This window comes from Amblyraja radiata, chromosome 2 (assembly GCF_010909765.2).
Source record: "Amblyraja radiata isolate CabotCenter1 chromosome 2, sAmbRad1.1.pri, whole genome shotgun sequence".
In the NCBI taxonomy this organism is placed as follows: domain Eukaryota; kingdom Metazoa; phylum Chordata; class Chondrichthyes; order Rajiformes; family Rajidae; genus Amblyraja; species Amblyraja radiata.
Window position 1 is genome coordinate 110,963,203 of NC_045957.1, and position 21,312 is coordinate 110,984,514.

Below are 21,312 nucleotides of genomic sequence, written 5' to 3' on the forward strand. Positions count from 1 at the left end.
CTAAATTTAATGTAGCCGATTGAACCCATTTTCCAGTCTTTGTTTCTTCACCATGGAATATAATTATTTATTCGTCTCGTGCAAAGATAATTTGCACACACTTCAAATTAATATAAACAAGCAGAACACTTTCTTATGTTTCTCATAGTTATGGAGTCTGAGGGCTATACCGCATGGAAACTGGCCCTTCGGCCCAACTCGTCCATGTTGACCAAGTTGCCTAACTGAGCCAATCCCACTTGGCTGTGACCAGCCCATATCCCTCCAAACCTTTCCCATCCGTGTACCTGTTTTTTTTTTTGTTTACCGATACAGCATGGAAACAGGCCCTTCGGCCCACCGAGTCCGCGCCGACCAGCGATCCCCACACATTAACACTATCCTACACACATCAGGGACAATTTACACTTACACCAAGCCGATTAGGAAAAGGGGAGATGCCACGAGACCTGGGCATCATGGTACTCCAGTCATTGAAAGTAGGCATGCAGGTGCAGCAGGCAGTGAAGAAAGCGAATGGTATGTTAGCATTCATAGCAAAAGGATTTGAGTATAGGAGCAGGGAGGTTCTACTGCAGTTGTACAGGGTATTGGTGAGACCACACCTGGAGTATTGTGTACAGTTTTGGTCTCCAAATCTGAGGAAAGACATTCTTGCCATAGAGGGAGTACAGAGAAGGTTCACCAGACTGATTCCTGGGATGTCAGGACTTTCATATGAAGAAAGACTGGATAGACTCGGCTTGTACTCGCTAAAATTTAGAAGATTGAGGGGGGATCTTATTGAAACTTACAAAATTCTTAAGGGGTTGGACAGGCCAGATGCAGGAAGATTGTTCCCGATGTTGGGGAAGTCCAGGACAAGGGGTCACAGTTTAAGGTTAAAGGGGAAATCCTTTAGGACCGAGATGTGAAAAGCATTTTTCACATTGAGAGTGGTGAATCTCTGGAACTCTCTGCCACAGAAGGTAGTTGAGGCCAGATCATTGGCTATATTTAAGAGGGAGTTAGATGTGGCCCTTGTGGCTAAAGGGATCAGGGGGTATGGAGAGAAGGCAGGTACAGGATACTGAGTTGGATGATCAGCCATGATCATATTGAATAGCGGTGCAGGCTCGAAGGGCCGAATGGCCTACTCCTGCACCTATTTTCTACGTTTCTATTAACCTACATACCTGCACGTCTTTGCAGTGTGGGAGGAAACTGCAGATCTTGGAGAAAACCCACGCAGTCACGGGGAGAACGTACAAACTCCGTACAGACAGCACCCATTATCGGGATCGAACCCGGGTCTCCGTCACTGCAAGCGCTCTAAGGCAGCAACTCTACCGCTGTGCCACTGTGTCTAACTGTCTTTTAAATGTTGTCATTGTAACCACCTCTATCTCTACCACTTCGTCTGGCAGCTCATTCGACATCTGCACAACTCTCTGTGCAAGAAAGATGCTCCTTAGGACTCTTCTAGATCTTGCCTCTCTCATCTTAAACCTCTATGCCCTCAAGTTTTAGTCTCCTTTATTCTGGGAAAAAGACAGTGGCACTTCACCTTGCATAACTTTGAGGAGATGCGAAAGGATTTAAAAGGAGTGAATTGGGACATTTTGTTTTATGGGAAGGATGTAGAAGAGAAATGGAGGACATTTAAAGGGGAAATTTTAAGAGTACAGAATCTTTATGTCCCTGTTCGTGTGAAAGGAAACAGTAAAAATTGAAAAGAGCCATGGTTTTCAAGGGAAATTGGACACTTGGTTCAGAAAAAGAGAGAGATCTACAATAATTATAGGTAGCATGGAGTAAATGAGGTGCTTGAGGAGTATAAAGAATGTAAAAAGAATCTTAAGAAAGAAATTAGAAAAGCTAAAAGAAGATATGAGGTTACTTTGGCAAGTAAGGTGAAAGTAAATCCAAAGGGTTTCTACAGCTATATTAATAACAAAAGGATAACGAGGGATAAAATTGGTCCATTAGAGAGTCAGAGTGGACAGCTATCTGCAGAGCCAAAAGAGGTTGGGGAGATATTGAACAATTTATTTTCTTCGGTATTCACCAAAGAGAAGGATATTGAATTATGTGAGGTAAGGGAAAATAAGTAGAGTAGCTATGGAAACTATGAGATTCAAAGAAGAGGAAGTACTGACACTTTTGAAAAATATAAAAGTGTATAAGTCTCCAGGTCCAGACAGGAAATTCCCTAGGACATTGAGGGAAGTTAGTGTAGAAATAGCAGGGGCTATGACAGAAATATTTCAAATGTCATTAGAAACGGGAATAGTGCCGGAGGATTGGCGTACTGCACATGTTGTTCCATTGTTTAAAAAGGATTCTAAGAGTAAAGCTAGCAATTATAGACCTGTTAGTTTGACGTCAGTGGTGGGCAAATTAATGGAAAGGATACTTAGAGATAATATATATAAGCATCTGGATAAACAGGGTCTGATTAGGAACAGTCAACATGGATTTGTGCCTGGAAGGTCATGTTTGACTAATCTTCTTGAATTTTTTGTGGATAAACAGGGTCTGATTAGGAACAGTCAACATGGATTTGTGCCTGGAAGGTCATGTTTGACTAATCTTCTTGAATTTTTTGAAGAGGTTACTCGGGAAATTGATGAGGGTAAAGCAGTGGATGTTGTATATATGGACTTCAGTAAGGCCTTTGACAAGGTTCCTCATGGAAGGTTGGTTAAGAAGGTTCAATTGTTGGGAATTAATGGTGGAGTAGCAAGATGGATTCAACAGTGGCTGAATGGGAGATGCCAGAGAGTAATGGTGGATGGCTGTTTGTCAGGTTGGAGGCCAGTGACTAGTGGGGTGCCACAGGGATCTGTGTTGGGTCCACTGTTGTTTGTCATGTACATCAATGATCTGGATGATGGTGTGGTAAATTGGATTAGTAAGTATGCAGAAGATACTAAGATAGGTGGGGTTGTGGATAATGAAGTAAATTTTCAAAGTCTACAGAGAGATTTAGGCCATTTGGAAGAGTGGGCTGAAAGTGGCCGACTAGGAAAAGGGGAGATGCAGCGAGAACTGGGTGTCATGGTACACCAGTCATTGAAAGTGGGCACGCAGGTGCAGCAGGTGCAGGTGCAGCAGGCAGTGAAGAAAGCGAATGGTATGTTAGCTTTCATAGCAAAAGGATTTGAGTATAGGAGCAGGGAGGTTCTACTGCAGTTGTACAGGGTCTTGGTGAGACCACACCTGGAGTATTGCGTACAGTTTTGGTCTCCAAATCTGAGGAAGGACATTATTGCCATAGAGGGAGTGCAGAGAAGGTTCACCAGACTGATTCCTGGGATGTCAGGACTGTCTTATGAAGAAAGACTGGATAGACTTGGTTTATACTCTCTAGAATTTAGGAGATTGAGAGGGGATCTTATAGAAACTTACAAAATTCTTAAGGGGTTGGACAGGCTAGATGCAGGAAGATTGCTCCCGATGTTGGGGAAGTCCAGGACAAGGGGTCACAGCTTAAGGATAAGGGGGAAATCCTTTAAAACCGAGATGAGAAGAACTTATTTCACACAGAGAGTGGTGAATCTCTGGAACTCCCTGCCACAGAGGGTAGTCGAGGCCAGTTAATTGGCTATATTTAAGAGGGAATTAGATGTGGCCCTTGTGGCTAAGGGGATCAGAGGGTATGGAGAGAAGGCAGGTACGGGATACTGAGTTGGATGATCAGCCATGATCATATTGAATGGCGGTGCAGGCTCGAAGGGCCGAATGGCCTACTCCTGCACCTAATTTCTATGTTTCTATGTTTCTAAGATGGCAGATGGAGTTTAATGCTGATAAGTGTGAGGTGCTACATCTTGGCAGGGCAAATCAAAATAGGACGTACATGGTAAATGGTAGTGAATTGAGGAATGCAGTTGAACAAAGGGATCTAGGAATAACTGTGCACAGTTCCCTGAAGGTGGAATCTCATGTAGACAGGGTGGTAAAGAAAGCTTTTGGTGTGCTGGCCTTTATAAATCAGAGCATTGAGTATAGAAGTTGGGATGTAATGTTAACATTGTACAAGGCATTGGTGAGGCCAATTCTGGAGTATGGGGTACAATTTTGGTCGCCTAATTATAGGAAGGATGTCAACAAAATAGAGAGAACAGAGGAGATTTACTAGAATGTTGCCTGGGTTTCAGCAACTAAGTTACAGAGAAAGGTTGAACAAGTTAAGTCTTTATTCTTTGGAGCACAGAAGATTAAGGGGGGACTTGATAGAGGTCTTTAAAATGATGAGAGGGATAGACAGAGTTGACGTGGATAAGCTTTTCCCACTGAGAGTAGGGAAGTTTCAAACAAGAGGACATGACTTGAGAATTAAAGGACAGAAGTTTTGGGGTATCATGAGGGGGAACTTCTTTACTCAGAGAGTGGTAGCTGTGTGGAATGAGCTTCCAGTGGAGGTGGTGGAGGCAGGTTCGATTTTATCATTTAAAAATAAATTGGATAGTTATATGGATGGGAAAGGAATGGAGGGTTATGGTCTGAGTGCAGGTAGATGGGACTAGGGGAGAATACGTGTTCGGCACGGACTAGAAGGGCCGAGATGGCCTGTTTCCGTGCTGTAATTGTTATATGGTTATATGGTTATACGCCCCCTCATGAAGAACCTCAGGGTCTCCCCTCAGCCTCCTGCTCTTCAGAGAAAACAAGGACTCAGCCCATCCAGCCTCTTCTTGTAATTCAAACTCGCCAAACCTGGTAACATTCTCGCAAATCTTTTGTACATCTTTTCCAGTTCAATATCATGAAATGTGTAGGAAGGAATTGCAGATGCTGGTTTACACCGAAGATAAACAGAAAATGCTGGAGTAACTCAGGCAGCATCTCTGGAGAGAAGGAATGTGTGATGTTTCGCGTTGGATGAAGCATCTGGACCCGAAACGTCACCCATTCCTTCTCTGTCGCTAACCTTTTATTTAATTTCTGGTAATGTGGACAATTCAGCCTACGTGAGACTTGCCCTGATATGTTGTTGTTGCTTTCCTCACAGCCTTGCGTGTAAATCAGTCCCCTATAGCCATCGCCTTACCTGAAGTGCAGGAAGTCAACATGCCTCCAATCTCAGCATTCATCGATGGAAGCCGTAAGTAATGCTACCTATAGAAATAGGTAAAATATGCACATATATAGTCAGTGTTGAAGTGCAGCCGCTGTTGTGTGCAATGCAAAAGCCAGTCAATGTGGGCTGCACTGTGGCACAGGTAGAGCCACTTCCTCACAGCACTAGAGACCCACAGTTCGAACCTGCCTACAAGTGCTGTCTGTATGGAGTTTGCACGTTCTCCCTGTGATGGTGTGGGTTTTCTCCGGTTGCTCCGGTTTCCTCCCACATACCAAAGATGTGCAGGTTTGCCGGTGACTTGGTGACTTGGTTTCTGTAAATTGCCCCTAGTGTGTGTCGGGTGGGAACGTGGGATAATGTAGAACTTGTGTACGGGTGATCGATGGTCGGTGTGGACGCGGTGAGCCAAAGGGCCTGTTTCCACTCTGTATCTCTAAACGGAACAGTCCTGAACGACAAGATAACTGGCTAGATAGTCCTATACTTGGTGTGCTGACACAGGGGTGGCACGGTGGCGCAGCGGTAGAGTTGCTGCCTTACAGAGCCAGAGACCTGGGTTCGATCCTGACTATGGGTGCTGTCTGTATGGAGTTTGTACGTTCTCTCCGTGATCTGCGTCAGTTTTCTCCAGGAGCTCCGGTTTCCTCCCACACTCCAAAGACGGGCAGGTTTGTAGGTTAATTGGTGACGATAAAATTGTCAGTTGTGTGTGTAGGATAATGCCAGTGTATGGGGTGATTGCTGGTTGGTGCGGACTCGGTGGGCCGAAAGGCACGTTTCCGAGCTGTATCTCTAAACTAAACTAATCTCTACCACTGCGTTGGGACATCTGGAGTTAGTGGCTGGAGGTCATGGACTCAAATGGCCATTGGTGCCACACTTGTATCTGTACACTGTGATTGGCTCGATTGTAATCATGTATTGTCTCTCTGCTGACTGGATAGCACGCAACAGAAGCTTTTCATTGTACTTCAGTACACGTGACAATAAACTAAACTCAACTGAAACTCAAAGGTCCTGCAAGAATTTGAAATGCTAAGGTCTGTCTGACAGTGGGGGATGTTCACTGATGCAGTCCAAAACTGTTGAAAAGTACCTTGTTGAAACTAGTGTTTCAGGAAAGAACTGCAGATAGACACAAAAACTGCAGATGCTGGTTGAAACCGGTGATAGTCACAAAAAGCTGGAGAAACTCAGCAGGATAGGCAGCATCTCTGGAGAGAAGGAATGTGTGACGTTTTGTGGTCTCGACTCCAGCTTTTTGTGACTATCCCATGTTGAAATTAAATGTATGCATGTCCATAAATGTATAATAGGGCAAATAACCACTCATTCTCCTGTGCTCCACGGAATAAAGTCCTTTTCTCTGTCTCTTGGTACGCGATACAATGAATTAAACTCGGCAAGCAATTCCAGCCCGTTGCCACTTGTAAACCTTCTAATCCATCCTTGGAGATTGTCAAGATGTCTTTTCCACTGCCTTCATGATGTATTCAAGATAGAGTTCGATATAGCTCTTAGGGCTAATGGAATTAAGGGATATGGGGAGAAATCAGGAACGGGGTACTGATTTCGTATGATCAGTCATGATCAGATTGAATGGAGGTACTGGCTTGAAGGGCCGAATGGCCTATTCCTGCACCTATTTTCTATGTTTCATGGAATGGCCCATTGAAGTTGCTCTCTTTTTCTTTAGGAAGTACAGATGATGACAGGATTGTGAGCTACCGCTGGGAGGAGATTGATGGTCCCATGAGAAAACAGAAGGCGTCAGGAAACACGGCGGTCCTATACTTGTCTAACCTAGTTACTGGTAACTACACCTTTAGGTAAATGGACAGACTCCTGCTAATTGGTTTAGTTTTGCCTGTTTGCCGCTGTTGTTTTATTATCAAATCAGTTGAAATGGCCTATCATGGACATCACACAACAGTGATGGGTGAGATTAGTTTTTAGAGATACGGCGTGGAAACAGGCCCTTTGGCCCACTGCGTCCGCGTCAACCAGCGATTACCCCGTACACTACACAGTCCAACGCACTCGGGACAATTTACACTTTTACCGAAGCCAATTCACCTACAAACCTGCACGTCTTTGGAGTGTGCGAGGAAATTGGAGCACCCGGAGAAAACCCGCGCAGCCACGTGGGGGACGTACAAACTCCATACAGATAGCACCCGTGGTCAGGATTGAACCCAGGTCTCTGGCTCTGTAAGAGACTTGGCAAATGAAATTCCTCGTATGTTGCAAAACATACTTGGCTAATAAAGTATTCTTGTGATTGTGATTGTGATTGTGAAGAAGGGTTCTGACCAGAAAAGTCACCCATCTTTTTTTCTCCAGAGATGCTGCTTCAGAGATGACCCGCTCAGTTACTCCAACACTTTGTGTCAATCTTCAGTATATACCAGTATCTGCAGTTCCTTACCACACAGAACATCCACACACACCATCTTCCAGTCCCGCCTCAAGACCCATCTCTTCACCTCTGCCTATCCTTAGCCCCACGTCCCCGTCCCTTTTCATCTGTGCATTAATTGCCTCATACTGTGTTTTGTATTGAATTCTGTCTTTACTTTATGTACTAGTCATGTCTCTACTATTTATTTCATTCCCCTTACATGTTTTTCCTCTACATGCTCAATTTTTGTAAGGTGTCCTTGAGACTCTTGAAAGGCGCCCATAAATAAAATTTATTATTATTATTATTATGTGTGGAAAAAGTGAAGGCGGCAAGGAATAGCATAGTATGGCGGTCACGTGGCATCTTGCCGATAGTCACCCATAACTAACACATTATTCACCTTAAGCCCGAGGCTCTATAATGCAATGGTCAAGCTGCATTTGGAGTATTGTAAGCAATGTTGGGCACAATATCTGAGGAAGGATGTGCTGGCTCTGGAGAGGGTCCAGAAGTGGTTTACAAGAATGATCCTAGGAATGTGCAAGTTAACATATGATGAGTGTTTGTCAGCACTGGGCCTGTACTCACTGGAGTGTAGAAGAATGAGGGGATACCTCATTGAAACATACAGAATAGTGAAAGATTTGGATAGAGTGGATGTGGAAAAGGTGTTTCCACTTGTGGGAGTGTCTAGGACCAGAGGTCATAGCCTCAGAATTAAAGGACATTCCTTTAGGAAGGAGATGAGGAGGAATTTCTTTCGTCAGATGGTGGTGAATCTGGGTGTTTTATGTTGTGCGTCCTGTCACACGCTGACGTATTTTGTCCTGCGGGTGACGGCAGGTATATAAAACGCCAACTTATCCATTAAAAAGTTATTGGTCCTTAGATTTATTGTAGATAAGTTCATTTCCAATGTGATTATTATACTTCTGCGTAACCTTCTTGTGTTGTGAAGGCAGGTGACGCAGAGTGACATCGCTTGACATGGCGGTACAACGACGGTTTTTAGGGCGTCAGTCATTGACGTTCACAGTCGCTGAAAAAATCACACAATGGGACAGGCCCTTAATGCAGCAACTCTACCGCTGTGCCTCTGTGCTGCCTCAAATCTGTAGTCATTGACATGTAATACAAAAGAATGTGATCTATTGGTGTGCCCTGCAGAATTCCTCCAGAAATATCTCTTCAATCACATTTCAAGAGAATGGCTCAATATCTCTTGAAGGCAAACAACAAATCCAACATCCAGATGGAGTTGCAATGTCAGCTAACAGCACAGTGGCACTGCGGTAGTGTTGCTGCCTTACAGCACCAGAGACCCGCTTCAATGCTGACTGCAGGTGCTGTCTGTATGGAGTTTATGCCTTCCCCCTCCGTGACCGCATGGGTTTCCTCCCACACTACAAAGATGCACAGCTTTGTAGGTTAATTGGCTTTGGATAAAGATTGTAGTTGCTCCTTGTGCGCAGGGTAGTGCAGGTGATCGCTAGTCGACAGGGGCTCGGTCTAGTTTCCGTGCTGTATCTCCAAACTAAATTAAAACTAAACCTTGTTTTCCAGGCTCACTGTGCTCGACTCGGATGGGGTAGAGAACTCGACCACTGCCAGAGTCATTGTCACCAAACGGGTCGATGAACCGCCCGTTGCCGATGCAGGGCCGAATCAAGTGGTAACCCTGCCACGTAATAACATCACGCTGAACGGAAACCAGAGCAGAGACGACCACATGATTGTAAACTATGAGTGGTCACTCAGTGCAGACAGCAAGGGCAAGGTCGTGGTGATGCAGGTCAGTCCAACTGATCTTTATGTAGTGTAGCCTGATCTGTGCTGGGGAAATGCCATTTAAGTGGATGGGACCTGCTCAATCAAACCCACCAGCCTTGCTCCCAAAACCAACGGGCAAATGGTATAGGTGTGAAAACTCACACCTCCAGATTCATGGATAGTTTCTTTCCAGCTGTTTCTCCCACGCAACTGAAACTGGAGATGCCGGAGTCAATCACAAAAGATGAAAGATGCTGGAGTCAATCATAAAAGATGAAATAGCGGCACATTTGGATAGCAGTAACAGGATTGGTCCGAGTCCGCATGGATTTACGAAGGGGAAATCATGCTTGACTAATCTTCTGGAATTTTTTGAGGATGTAACTAGGAAAATGGACAAGGGAGAGCCAGTGGATGCAGTGTATCTGGACTTTCAGAAAGCATTTGATAAGGTCCCACATTGGAGATTAGTGGGCAAAATGAGGGCACATGGTATTGGGGTTTGAGTGCTGACATGGATAGAAAATTGGTTTGCAGACAGGAAACAAACAGTAGGGATTAATGGGTCTCTTTTAGAATGGCAGGCAGTGACTAGTGGGGTACCGCAAGGCTAGGTGCTGGGACTGCAGCAATTTACAATATATATTAATGGTTTCGATGAAGGGATTACATTAGTAAATTTACAGATGACACAAAGCTGGGTGGCAGTGTGAACTGTGAGGAGGATGCCATGAGAATGCAGGGTGACTTGGACAGGTTGGGTGAGTGGGCAGATGCATGGCAGATGCAGTTTAATGTGGATGTCACTGAATGTCGTTGTCATTTGTGGGCGGAGCACCAAGGCAAATTCCTTGTATGTGAATACTTGGCCAATAAACTTATTCATTCATTCATTCATAAATGTGAGGTTATCCACTTTGGTAGCAAAAACAGGAAGGAAGATTATTATCTAAATGGTGTCAAGTTGGGAAAAGGAGTACAACGGGATCTGGGGGTCCTTCATCACTCAATTAAAGTAAGCAGGAAAACAATAATAAAACTGTTAGAGACATCAGCCAAACCTTAGGCTTACCAAAATCAACTGTTTGGAACATTATTAAGAAGAAAGAGAACACTGGTGAGCTTACAAATCGCGAAGGGACTGGCCAGCCAAGGAAGACCTCACAGCTGATGACAGAAGAATTCTCTATAATAAAGAAAAATCTCCAAACAGATCAGAAACACTCTTCAGGAGTCAGGTGTGGATTTGTCAATGACCACTGTCCGCAGAAGACTTCGTGAACATAAATACAGAGGCTACACTGCAAGATGCAAACCACAAGTTAGCTGCAAAAATAGGATGACCAGGTTACAGTTTGCCAATAAGTACTTAAAGGAGCAACCACAGTTCTGGAAAAAGGTCTTATGGACAGATGAGATGAAGATTAACTTATATCAGAGTGATGGTAAGAGCAAAGTAAGGAGGAGAGATGGAACTGCCCAAGATCCAAAGCATAGCACCTCATCTGTGAAACACGGTGACAATAGACAATAGGTGCAGGAGTAGGCCATTCGGCCCTTCGAGCCAACACCACCATTCAATGTGATCATGGCTGATCATCTCCAATCAGTACCCCGTTCCTGCCTTCTCCCCATATCCCCTGACTCCGCTATCTTTAAGAGCCCTATCTAGCTCTCTCTTGAAAGTATCCAGAGAACTGGCCTCCACCTGAGGCAGAGAATTCCATAGACTCACAACTCTCTGTGAGAAAAAGTGTTTCCTCGTCTCCATTCTAAATGGCTTACTCCTTATTCTTAAACTGTGGCCCCTGGTTCTGGACTCCCCCAACATAGGGAACATGTTTCCTGCCTCTAGTGTGTCCAAACCCTTAACAATCTTATATGTTTCAATGAGATCTCCTCTCATCCTTCTAAACTCCAGAGTGTACAAGCCCAGCTGCTCTATTCTCTCAGCATATAACAGTCCCGCCATCCCGGTAATTAACCTTGTAAACCTACGCTGCACTCCCTCAATAGCAAGAATGTCCTTCCTCAAATTAGGGGACCAAAACTGCACACAATACTCCAGGTGTGGTCTCACTAGGGCCCTATACAACTGCAGAAGGACCTCTTTGCTCCTATACTCAACTCCTCTTGTTATAAAGGCCAACATGCCATTCACTTTCTTCACTGACTGCTGTACCTGCATGCTTACTTTAATTGACTGATGAACAAGGACCCCCAGATCCCATTGTACTTCCCCTTTTCCCAACTTGACACCATTTAGATAGTAATCTGTCTTCCTGTTTTTGCTACCAAAGTGGATAACCTCACATTTATCCACATTAAATTGCATCTGCCATGCATCTGCCCACTCCCCCAACCTGTCCAAGTCACGCTGCATTCTCATAGCATCCTCCTCCTCACAGTTCACACTACCACCCAGCTATGTGTCATCTGCAAATTTGCTGGGTGGTGGGGATGTTATGGCCTGGGCAAGTAAGGCTGGTGAAGGTACTGGCTCACTTATCGTCATTGATGATACAACTGCTGATGGTAGTAGCATAATGAATTCTGAACTGTATAGACACATCCTATCTGCTCAAATTCAAAGAAATGACTCAAAACTCATTGGCCTGCGGTTCATTCTACAGCAAGACAATGATACCAAACATACTGCTGAAGCAACAAAGGAGTTTTTCAAAGCTAAAAAATGGTCAGTAATTGAGTGGCGAATTCAATCACCCGAACTGAACCCAACTGAGCATGCCTTTTATATGCTGAAAAGAAAACTGAAGGGGACTAGCCCCCAAAACAAGAATAAGCTAAAGACGGCTGCAATACAGGCTTGGCAGAGCATCACCAGAGAAGACACCCAGCAACTGGTGATGTCCAAGCTGTCATTGCATGCAAAGATATGCAACAAAATACTAAACATGACTACTTTCATTTACATGACATTTCTGTGTCCCAAACATTATGGTGTCCTGAAATGGGTGGACTATGTATAAACATTGCTGTAATTTCTACATGGTTTAACCAAAATGTTTAAAAATGGCCTTTATGAAAATCTGATAGTGTGCACTTTAACCACATGTGATATTTTCTATTACAAATCTCAAATTGTGGAGTATAGAAGCAAATAAATAAACTATGGGTCTTTGTCCCAAACATTATGGAGGGCACTGTAGGTTAATTGGCTTAGTGTGTGCATAGTTTTTTTTGTCTCTAAACATAGAAACATAGAAAATAGGTGCAGGAGTAGGCCATTCGGCCCTTCGAGCCTGCACTGCCATTCAATATGATCATGGCTGATCATCCAACTCAGTATCCTGTACCTGCCTTCTCTACATACCCCCTGATCCCTTTAGCCACAAGGGCCACATCTAACTCCCTCTTAAATATAGCCAATGAACTGGCCTCAACTACCTTCTGTGGCAGAGAATTCCACAGATTCACCACTCTGTGTAAAAAATGATTTTCTCATCTCGGTCCTAAAAGACTTCCCCCTTATCCTTAAACTGTGACCCCTTGTTCTGGACTTCCCCAACATCGGGAACAATCTTCCTGCATCTAGCCTGTCCAACCCCTTAAGAATTTTGTACGTTTCTATAAGATCCCCCCCTCAATCATCTAAATTCTAGCGAGTACAAGACGAGTCTATCCAGTCTTTCTTCATATGCTCTAGTGTGTGTAGGAGTGTTAATGTGCAGGGATCGCTGGTTGGTGCGGATTTGGTGGGCCGAATGGCCTGTTTCCACGCTTTATCTCTAAACTAAACTAAACTAAACTTGTCCTATGGTTTTATAGTGTCCTTTCTATAATGTTTAAGGCAGCATTAACTAAAGTTGTGTTTATGTGTATCATTAGTTTTAAATTCTTGCATCCATTGCTTTTAGTTTTAACATCTCATTCAATGGAGCTGGATTAGCTTGTTATTTATGTATCGCAATTCTATTTTCCCCAGGGCATGCAGAGTCCTTGCCTACAGCTGTCTGCGATGCAGGAGGGTGATTACACATTTCAGCTGACTGTCACCGACTCTTCTGGGCAGCGGTCCTCAGCTGAGGTCACTGTCCTTGTGCAGCCTGGTGAGTTCCCAGTGAAAGCATGTCCCACGCTAGGAAATGAAGGCCCGCTGAAGGCCGGCACGGCTAAAGGGCGGCACGGTGGCGCAGCGGTAGAACGACTGCCTCACAGCGCCAGAGACCCATGATCGATCCTAACCACGGGTACTGTCTGTACAGTGTTTTATACGTTCTCCCTGTGACCAAGAGTTTCAGTTTCCTCCCACACTCCAGAGATGTACAGGCCTTGATATAAGTGTAAATTATCCCGTGTGTGTGTAGGATAGTGTTAGTGTACTGGTCGGTGCGTATCTCTAAACTAAACTCAACTAAACCCCAGAGATCAAGAGAGTAATTGGTTGAGAAAACAGCCTGTAATAAGTCTGGAGAAGGGTTCTGACCCAAAACATTGCATATCCAATCCCTCCACAGATGCTGCCTGACCTGCTGAGTTCCTCCAGCACTTTGTGCAGTTAAGTCATCAGGAATAGGAGTAGATTAGGCCAATCGGCCCATCAAGTCTACTCTGCCATTCAATCATGGCTGACGATACGATATGTTACGATACAATTTATTTGTCATTTGGACCCCTTGAGGTGCAACTCGGGCGGGAGAAGTCGCCGTTGCGGGAGCCCTGAAAAGCGGTCTCCCTCCAGGGACCCGCGGGCTCCCGGTGCCGCCGTCCGCTAGACCCGCAGTTGCAGCCTCCGAAACTCCGGAGGTCGGGCCGCAGCAGCGCTCCACCACCGCTCCACCCGCTCTGGACTCGGCCAGCTCCGCGATGGTGAGGTGAGTAGTCGGCACCAGAGCCCCCGGTCTTCCTGTTGGAGGCCGCTCCTCGTTGCAGCTCCAACGACAACGGAGACCCGACAAAGAAAAGGTCGGGTCTCCCGTGCAGGGAGAGATTTAAAAGTTACCCCCCCCCCCCACACCACCCCCACCCCCCCACACACATACCCCAACAAAAAATAACAAAAACTACATAAAAACATAGACATAAAATAATAAAAACGCAGACGGACTGCAGAGGCGGCTGCTGACGAGAGTCGCGCCGCCCACCCTATCTCTCCTTCCTAACCCCATTCTCCTGCCTTCTCCCCATAACCCCTAACACACGCATTAATCAAGAATCTACCTATTTCTGCCTTACAAATATCCATTGATGGCCTCCACAACCTTCTGTGGCAATGAATTCCACAGATTCACCACCCGCTGACTAAATAAATTATTTCTCATCGCCTTCTTAAAGGAACATCCTTTAATTCTGAGGTTATGTCCTTTGGTCCTAGACTCTCCCACTAGGCTCAGCATGTTCAGAACAGAGCCATGGCCATTCTTCACCTAACCCTGGTAGTATTTGCTGCAGGAAACTGTGCTGAAGGATTAGTGGTGATAACGAAACATTTTCTTCACTCCAAGCGTTTCGTGACCTCTGAACACTTTAATTCATGGACGCTGGATTCTCATCCTGTTTACTTTAGACTTTAGAGATACAGCGCGGTAACAGGTCCTTCGACCCACCGAGTCTGCGCCGACCAGCGATCACCCTCTACACCAGCACTGTCGTAGACACTTGAGACAGTTTACAATTTTAGTGAAGCCTACAAACCTTCATTTGTGGGAGGAAACCGGAGCACCCGGAGAAAACCCACGTGGTCACGGGGAGAATGTGCAAACTCCATACAGACATCACCCATAGCCAGGATCGAACCCGGGTCTCTGCCGCAACTCTACTGCTGTGCCCCTGTTGTGCTGCTGACAGTGCTTCTTGGTGCACTTTGTGTGCGGTAAGCTTATTGGATGTCTCATTCACCTTGCAGGTGATGTTCATAAACAGAAATGGGTGCACCTTTAACACGAATGTAATCTGCAAAGATGCCATATTGTCGGACATTATGTTCAAGTTGGTTGCTGGTGCAGCTGCTGATTTAGATGCTGAAGAGAATGATTTCTGACCTCCTTGTGAAGTTTGTCACTATTTAGTTTAGTTTAAAGACACAGCGCAGAATCAAGCTCTTCGGCCAACCGAGTCCGCACCGACCAGTGATCCCTGCATATTAACACTATCCTACACGCACTAGGGACAATTTATGCATACACCAAGCCAATTAGCCTACAAACCTGGACGTCTTTGGAGTGTGGGAGGAAACCAAAGATCTCGGAGAAAACCCATGCGGTTACGTAAACCCACGGGAAGAACGTACAATCTCCGCACAGACAGCACCCGTAGTCGGGATCGAACCTGGGTATCTAGTGCTGCAAGCGCTGTAAGGCAGCAACTCTACTGCTGCGCCACCGTGACAGTGTTGCCCTTGGACAAAATTGTAAACTTTTTCTTTTACGTAGCCTTGTAGAAATTGTCACAGACCTGCTGATGTTCATCTACCATTTAGGAATCCCCAACAAAATTTCTACATACTGAATACCTGCATGTGTCGTGGAAGCTGCTTTCAATATTTAAGATGGACACATAGTGCTGGAGTAACTCAGCGGGTCAGGCAACATCTCAGGAGAAAAACACTGGGTAAAGTTTTGGGTCGCAACCCTTCACCTTTTTCTAGCCTTTGTCTTCAGAGATGCTGCCTGACCCGCTGAGTTACTCCAGCATTTTTTGTCTTATCTTTGCTAGAAACCAGCATTTGCAGTTCCTTGTTTCTACATTTCTTCTATCCTTCTATGTTTCTATTTAAGATCTTTGCTTCCATTTCGACAATGGTCTGGTCGTTAATGCAGTATTATTGCTTTGCTGTATTTTTTCCACAGAGGCCAACCGTCCCCCTGTGGCAATTGTGGGTCCGGACAAGGAATTAATAAGTCCGGTTGAAAGCACCACTCTGAATGGAGAGGGGAGTACTGATGACCAGGGTATTGCATCGTATCATTGGGAACTGATAAGGTAACTGTTGTCTGGAACTAACAAGTTGTGCATTTTGGAGAAATGCGGAACTGCAGATGCTGATTTACAAAGAGCTGTCGTAACTCAGCGGGTCAGGCATCATCTTTGGGAAAACGTTTCAGGTCAGGGCCCTTCTTCAGCACGTTGTGTCTTTAAATTGTGCATTTTATTTGCTCCTAGTTTCCCTAAGTGTGACACAATCTAACCACTGCTAAGGACATAATTTAACACTCATTATCGCCTTGGCCGTGCATGCATGCCATGGCTGCAATTTTAATTTGTATATACAATCAACATATTTTTAAATTAAAATAAATTCTTGCCTCTATCCTACAAATTCCTGGCTAAGTCACATTCCCTACATTGGGTACAAAATTCAAGTGATCAGTTCAGCCCTCCTTTTGGAAAGTAAATTGTCTTTTGTAAATGGAAGTGGTGTGTGGTCTCACGCCCCAATGGCCAGTATTTAACTGTCAGTCCAAGACATTGAAAGGAAGCATTACATTGCTGTTTGTAGGTGCTGTCTGTACATATAAAATAAAGACAATGCAAATGTAGTTATTTTTGTGATGGGGAAAGTCATTACATGCACAGCAAGTGAAAAGATCAAAAGACCATAACTGCAGATGCAGGAAATCTGGGGGGGGGGGGGGGGGGGGGGGGGGGTTAGTTAGAGATGAAAAAGGCAAAGTTTAAAGGAGATAAGGGAGACAAGTATTTGTTTTACAGAGAGAATGGCGGATGCCTGGAACGTGCTGGGTGGTGGCGGAGACAGATAAAGTAGTGGCACTTAAGAAAGATTTAGAGAGGCACATGGATCACGTGTTAAGGGGTTGGACAGGCTAGATGCAGGATGATTGTTCCCGATGTTGGGGAAGTCCAGAACAAGGGGTCACAGTTTAAGGATAAGGGGGAAATCTTTTAGGACCGAGATGAGAAAAACATTTTTCACACAGAGGGTGGTGAATCTCTGGAATTCTCTGGCACAGAAGGTGGTTGAGGCCAGTTCATTGGCTATATTTAAGAAGGAGTTAGATGTGGCCCTTGTGGCTAAAGGTATCAGGGGGTATGGAGAGAAGGCAGGTACGGGATACTGAGTTGGATGATCAGCCATGGTCATATTGAATGGCGGTGCAGGCTCGAAGGGCCGAATGGCCTACTCCTGCACCTATTTTCTATGTTTCTATGTTTCCACGTGCAGGCCGAGGAGATTTAGCATAGCTTGGCATTATGTTCAGCACAGATATTGTGGGCTGAAGGGTCTGTGGCTGTACTGTAATTTTCTTTGTTTTATATTTAAAATGCTGTAAACACTCAGCTGGTCAGGCCTCATCCATAGAAAGATGAGTAGTTAAACTTTTAGTTCTGGCATCCTTTCATGCGTGAACTTTGTTTCTCTTTGCCTGTCCTGCTGAATGTTTCCAACTTAATGCACCGTCAGCTTCTACCACTCTATTATCAGGCTTCGCAATGATCCTTCCATGAGCCAGGGTACTGTCTGATTCTCCTCAACCTCATTGTGGACGTTGGGCTTTGTCTCTGGACCACCAGATTCAGGCAACTGAGTCATACTACCACAACCAGAGAGCAGTGCTGAACTACTAAACTACCTCTTTGATGTCCCTCGGACTATCCTTAACTGGACTTTGCTGGCTTTACCTTGCTCTAAACGTTAGCCCCTTATGATGAACCTATACCATGAATGGATTGATTGTAATCATGTATTGTTTTTCTGCTGACTGGTTAGCAAGCAACAAAAAGCTTCACTGTACCTCGGTACACGTGACAATAAACTAAACTGAACTGATGCGCCACAATGCTGAGAACTATATTCTGCATTCTGTATCTTTCCATTCGCTCTTCAAATTGTGCTTGAGTTTGTCTTGATTGTATTTATGTACAGTATTATCTGATTTAATTGAATAACATGCAAAACAAAGCGTTTAACTGTATCTAGGGACACTTGACAATAATAAGCTTAAAAATAAACCTCAAAAGAAATCAGCTTTTTTTTCTGGATTTCTTGCATCTGCAGTTTTGTTTTTTGATCTTTTTCACTGTGCATATATTGGGTTTCCTCATCACAAAAATATCAACATTTGCATTTGTGTCTTCATGTCAGTATAAGTGGTCATTGAATTACTTTGAGGCTGTGATAGGTGCCTTATCAATGCAAGCTCTCTTTTTCCCAGTGGTTCCAATGTGAAAATTGAAGGAAAGGACAAGGCTGTAGCCACAGTTTTGGGACTTCAGGTTGGATTCTATCAGCTGAGACTGACAGTCACTGACCAACAGGGTCTGAACAGCTCAAAGATGCTGGCAATCATTGTCAAAGAAGGTCAGTGCCCACATTATTTTGTAACTTGGCAAGCTTTCATTAATTTATTGCGCTAAGCTAACGTACCCTTTTTATTGTTTGATTCTTCGGCTTGTAACGGGCGAATTTACAGCGATTAATAGTTTAGTCATAAGGTTTAGTCAATAGTTTAGTCATAAGTGATAGGAGTAGAATTAAGCAATTTGGCCCATCAAGTCTACACCACCATTTAATCATGGCTGATCTATCTCTCTCTCTCCTTATCCCATTCTCCTGCCTTCTCCCCATAACCTCTGACACCTGTACTAATCAAGAATCTATCCATCTCTGCCTTAAAAATATCCATTGACTTGGCCTCCACAGTCATCTGTGGCCACAGATTCACCATCCTCTGACTAAAGAAATTTCTCCTCATCTCTTTCCTAAAAGAACGTCCTTTAATTCTGAGGCCATGACCTCTAGTCCTAGACTCTCCCACGAGTGGAAATATCCTCTCCATGTCTGCTCTATCCAAGCCTTTCACTACTCTGTATGTTTCAATGAGGTCCCCCCTAATTTATCTAAACTCCAGTGAGTACAGGCCCAGTGACAACAAACGCTCATCTTAGGTTAACTTACTCATTCCTAGGATCAGGATTCCTGGGACTAATTTAGAGATGTAGCGTGGAAACAGGCCCTTCGGCCCACTGAATCCACGCTGACCAGCGATCTCCATGCATTAGCTTTATTCTACACACTAGGGATAATTTATAATTTTACCAAACCCAATTAGCCTACAAACCTGTACATCTTTGGAATACGATAAGATAGAAATAGCAAAAGGATTTGAGTATAAGAGCAGGGAGGTTCTACTGCAGTTGTACAGTGTCTTGGTGAGACCACACCTGGAGTATTGCGTACAGTTTTGGTCTCCTAATCTGAGGAAAGACATTCTTGCCATAGAGGGAGTATAGAGAAGGTTCACCAGACTGATTCCTGGGATGTCAGGACTTTCATATGAAGAAAGACTGGATAGACTCGGCTTGTACTCGCTAGAATTTAGAAGATTGAGGGGGGATCTTATAGAAACTTACAAAATTCTTAAGGGGTTGGACAGGCTAGATGCAGGTAGATTGTTCCTGATGTTGGGGAAGTCCAGAACAAGGGGTCACAGTTTAAGGATAAGGGGGAAATCTTTTAGAACCGAGATGAAGAAAACATTTTTCACACAGAGAGTGGTGAATCTCTGGAATTCTCTGCCACAGAAGGTAGTTGAGGCCAGTTCATTGGCTATATTTAAGAGGGAGTTAGATGTGACCCTTGTGGATAAAGGGATCAGGGGGTATGGAGAGAAGGCAGGTTCAGGATACGGAGTTGGATGATCAGCCATGATCATATTGAATGGCGGTGCAGGCTCGAAGGGCCGAATGGCCTACTCCTGCACCTATTTTCTATGTTTCTATGTTTCTAAATGTATTTATCCCAGGAGGGAAATTGATCAAATGGAATCGTCTTTGGAATAGTATTTTGAATCAAAAAAGAATAAACGTAGAGCAACTGTATTATGGTATTTGTAAAGAGACATCTTAAATCGGCTTTCTTATCAAAGACTCCGGATTATTAAAACTAGAAATGATTGACTGCTGTCAAATAATATCCCACTCAATAATAAACTGAATGTTGACTTTGTTTTTAAGAAGTCAACGGTTGTCCCGTGGCCAATGCCGGAGGTAACCATGTTCTGTCATTGCCCAATAACTCCATCTCTCTTGATGGCTCCAGATCTACTGACGACCAAGCCATTGTATCCTACCTTTGGACCAGAGATGGCCAGAGCCCGGCTGCAGGTGTGAGTATAAAACCTACACTACTTCAGCTGCTGTATAACTAATTTATTCTTTACATAGTTTATAGACACAAAATGCTGGAGTAACTCAGCGGGACAGGGGATATGGGGTGATGGCAGGAACGGGGTACTGATTGGGGATGATCAGCCATGATCACATTGAATGGCAGTGCTGGCTCGAAGGACCGAATGGCCTACTCCTGCACCTATTGTCTATTGTCTATATTGTCTATTGACAGGCAGAACCTCTGCATAGAAGAGATGGGTGACGTTTTGGGTCGAGATCTTTCTTCAGGCTGAAGTCTGCAAAAGGAGTATGAAGTCTGAAGTTCTGAGTTTGAAGAAAAGTCTTGACCCAAAACGTCACCCATTCCTTCTATCCAGAGACGATGCCTGTCCTGCTGCTCAAATTCAAACTTCAAATTCCTGGGCATGCATATTTCCGAAGATCCTTCCTGGACCCAGCACACCGATGCAATTATAAAGAAGGCATATCAGCGACTCTACTTCCAAAGAAGATTACGGAGATTCGGCATGTCAAATAGGATTCTCCTAAACTTCTACAGGTGCACGGTAGAGAACATTCTGACTGGTTGCATCATGGCCTGGTTCGGCAACTTGAACGTCCAGGAGCGGAAAAGACTACAAAAAGTTGTGACCACTGCCCAGTCCGTCACCGGCTTTGACCTCCCCACTGTCGATCTATCGTAGTTGCTGCCTCAAAAGGCAGCCAACATCATCGAAGACCCACACCATCCTGGCCACACACTCATTTCACCATTGCCATCAAGAATAAGGTGCAGGAGCCTGAAAACTGTAAAGTTTCTGGACCAATTCATTGTTTTGTATCGTCAGTCAACCTGGTCACATGAGAAAGGAATAGATAATGGGATTGTTCCTAATGTTGCTGATAGTAGTTGGGAAGAAACTGTCCCTGAATCTGGATGTGTACCTTTTCCAAACATCACAAGGGCAAGTCGGATACA

At 44.5% G+C, this 21,312-nt stretch overlaps 1 protein-coding gene across 1 annotated transcript in view; it reads left to right on the forward strand.

Moving 5' to 3' along the window:
* Positions 1–21,312, forward strand: part of kiaa0319 (KIAA0319 ortholog) — a 71,835-nt gene that overhangs the window by 31,248 nt on the left and 19,275 nt on the right. Inside the window, exons 8-14 of the mRNA XM_033013518.1 lie at positions 4,997–5,089; positions 6,765–6,897; positions 9,036–9,264; positions 13,189–13,312; positions 16,052–16,184; positions 18,377–18,522; positions 20,178–20,329. Of these exons, the coding sequence (XP_032869409.1) occupies positions 4,997–5,089; positions 6,765–6,897; positions 9,036–9,264; positions 13,189–13,312; positions 16,052–16,184; positions 18,377–18,522; positions 20,178–20,329 (1,010 nt within the window). The remainder of the gene's footprint in view (positions 1–4,996; positions 5,090–6,764; positions 6,898–9,035; positions 9,265–13,188; positions 13,313–16,051; positions 16,185–18,376; positions 18,523–20,177; positions 20,330–21,312) is intronic.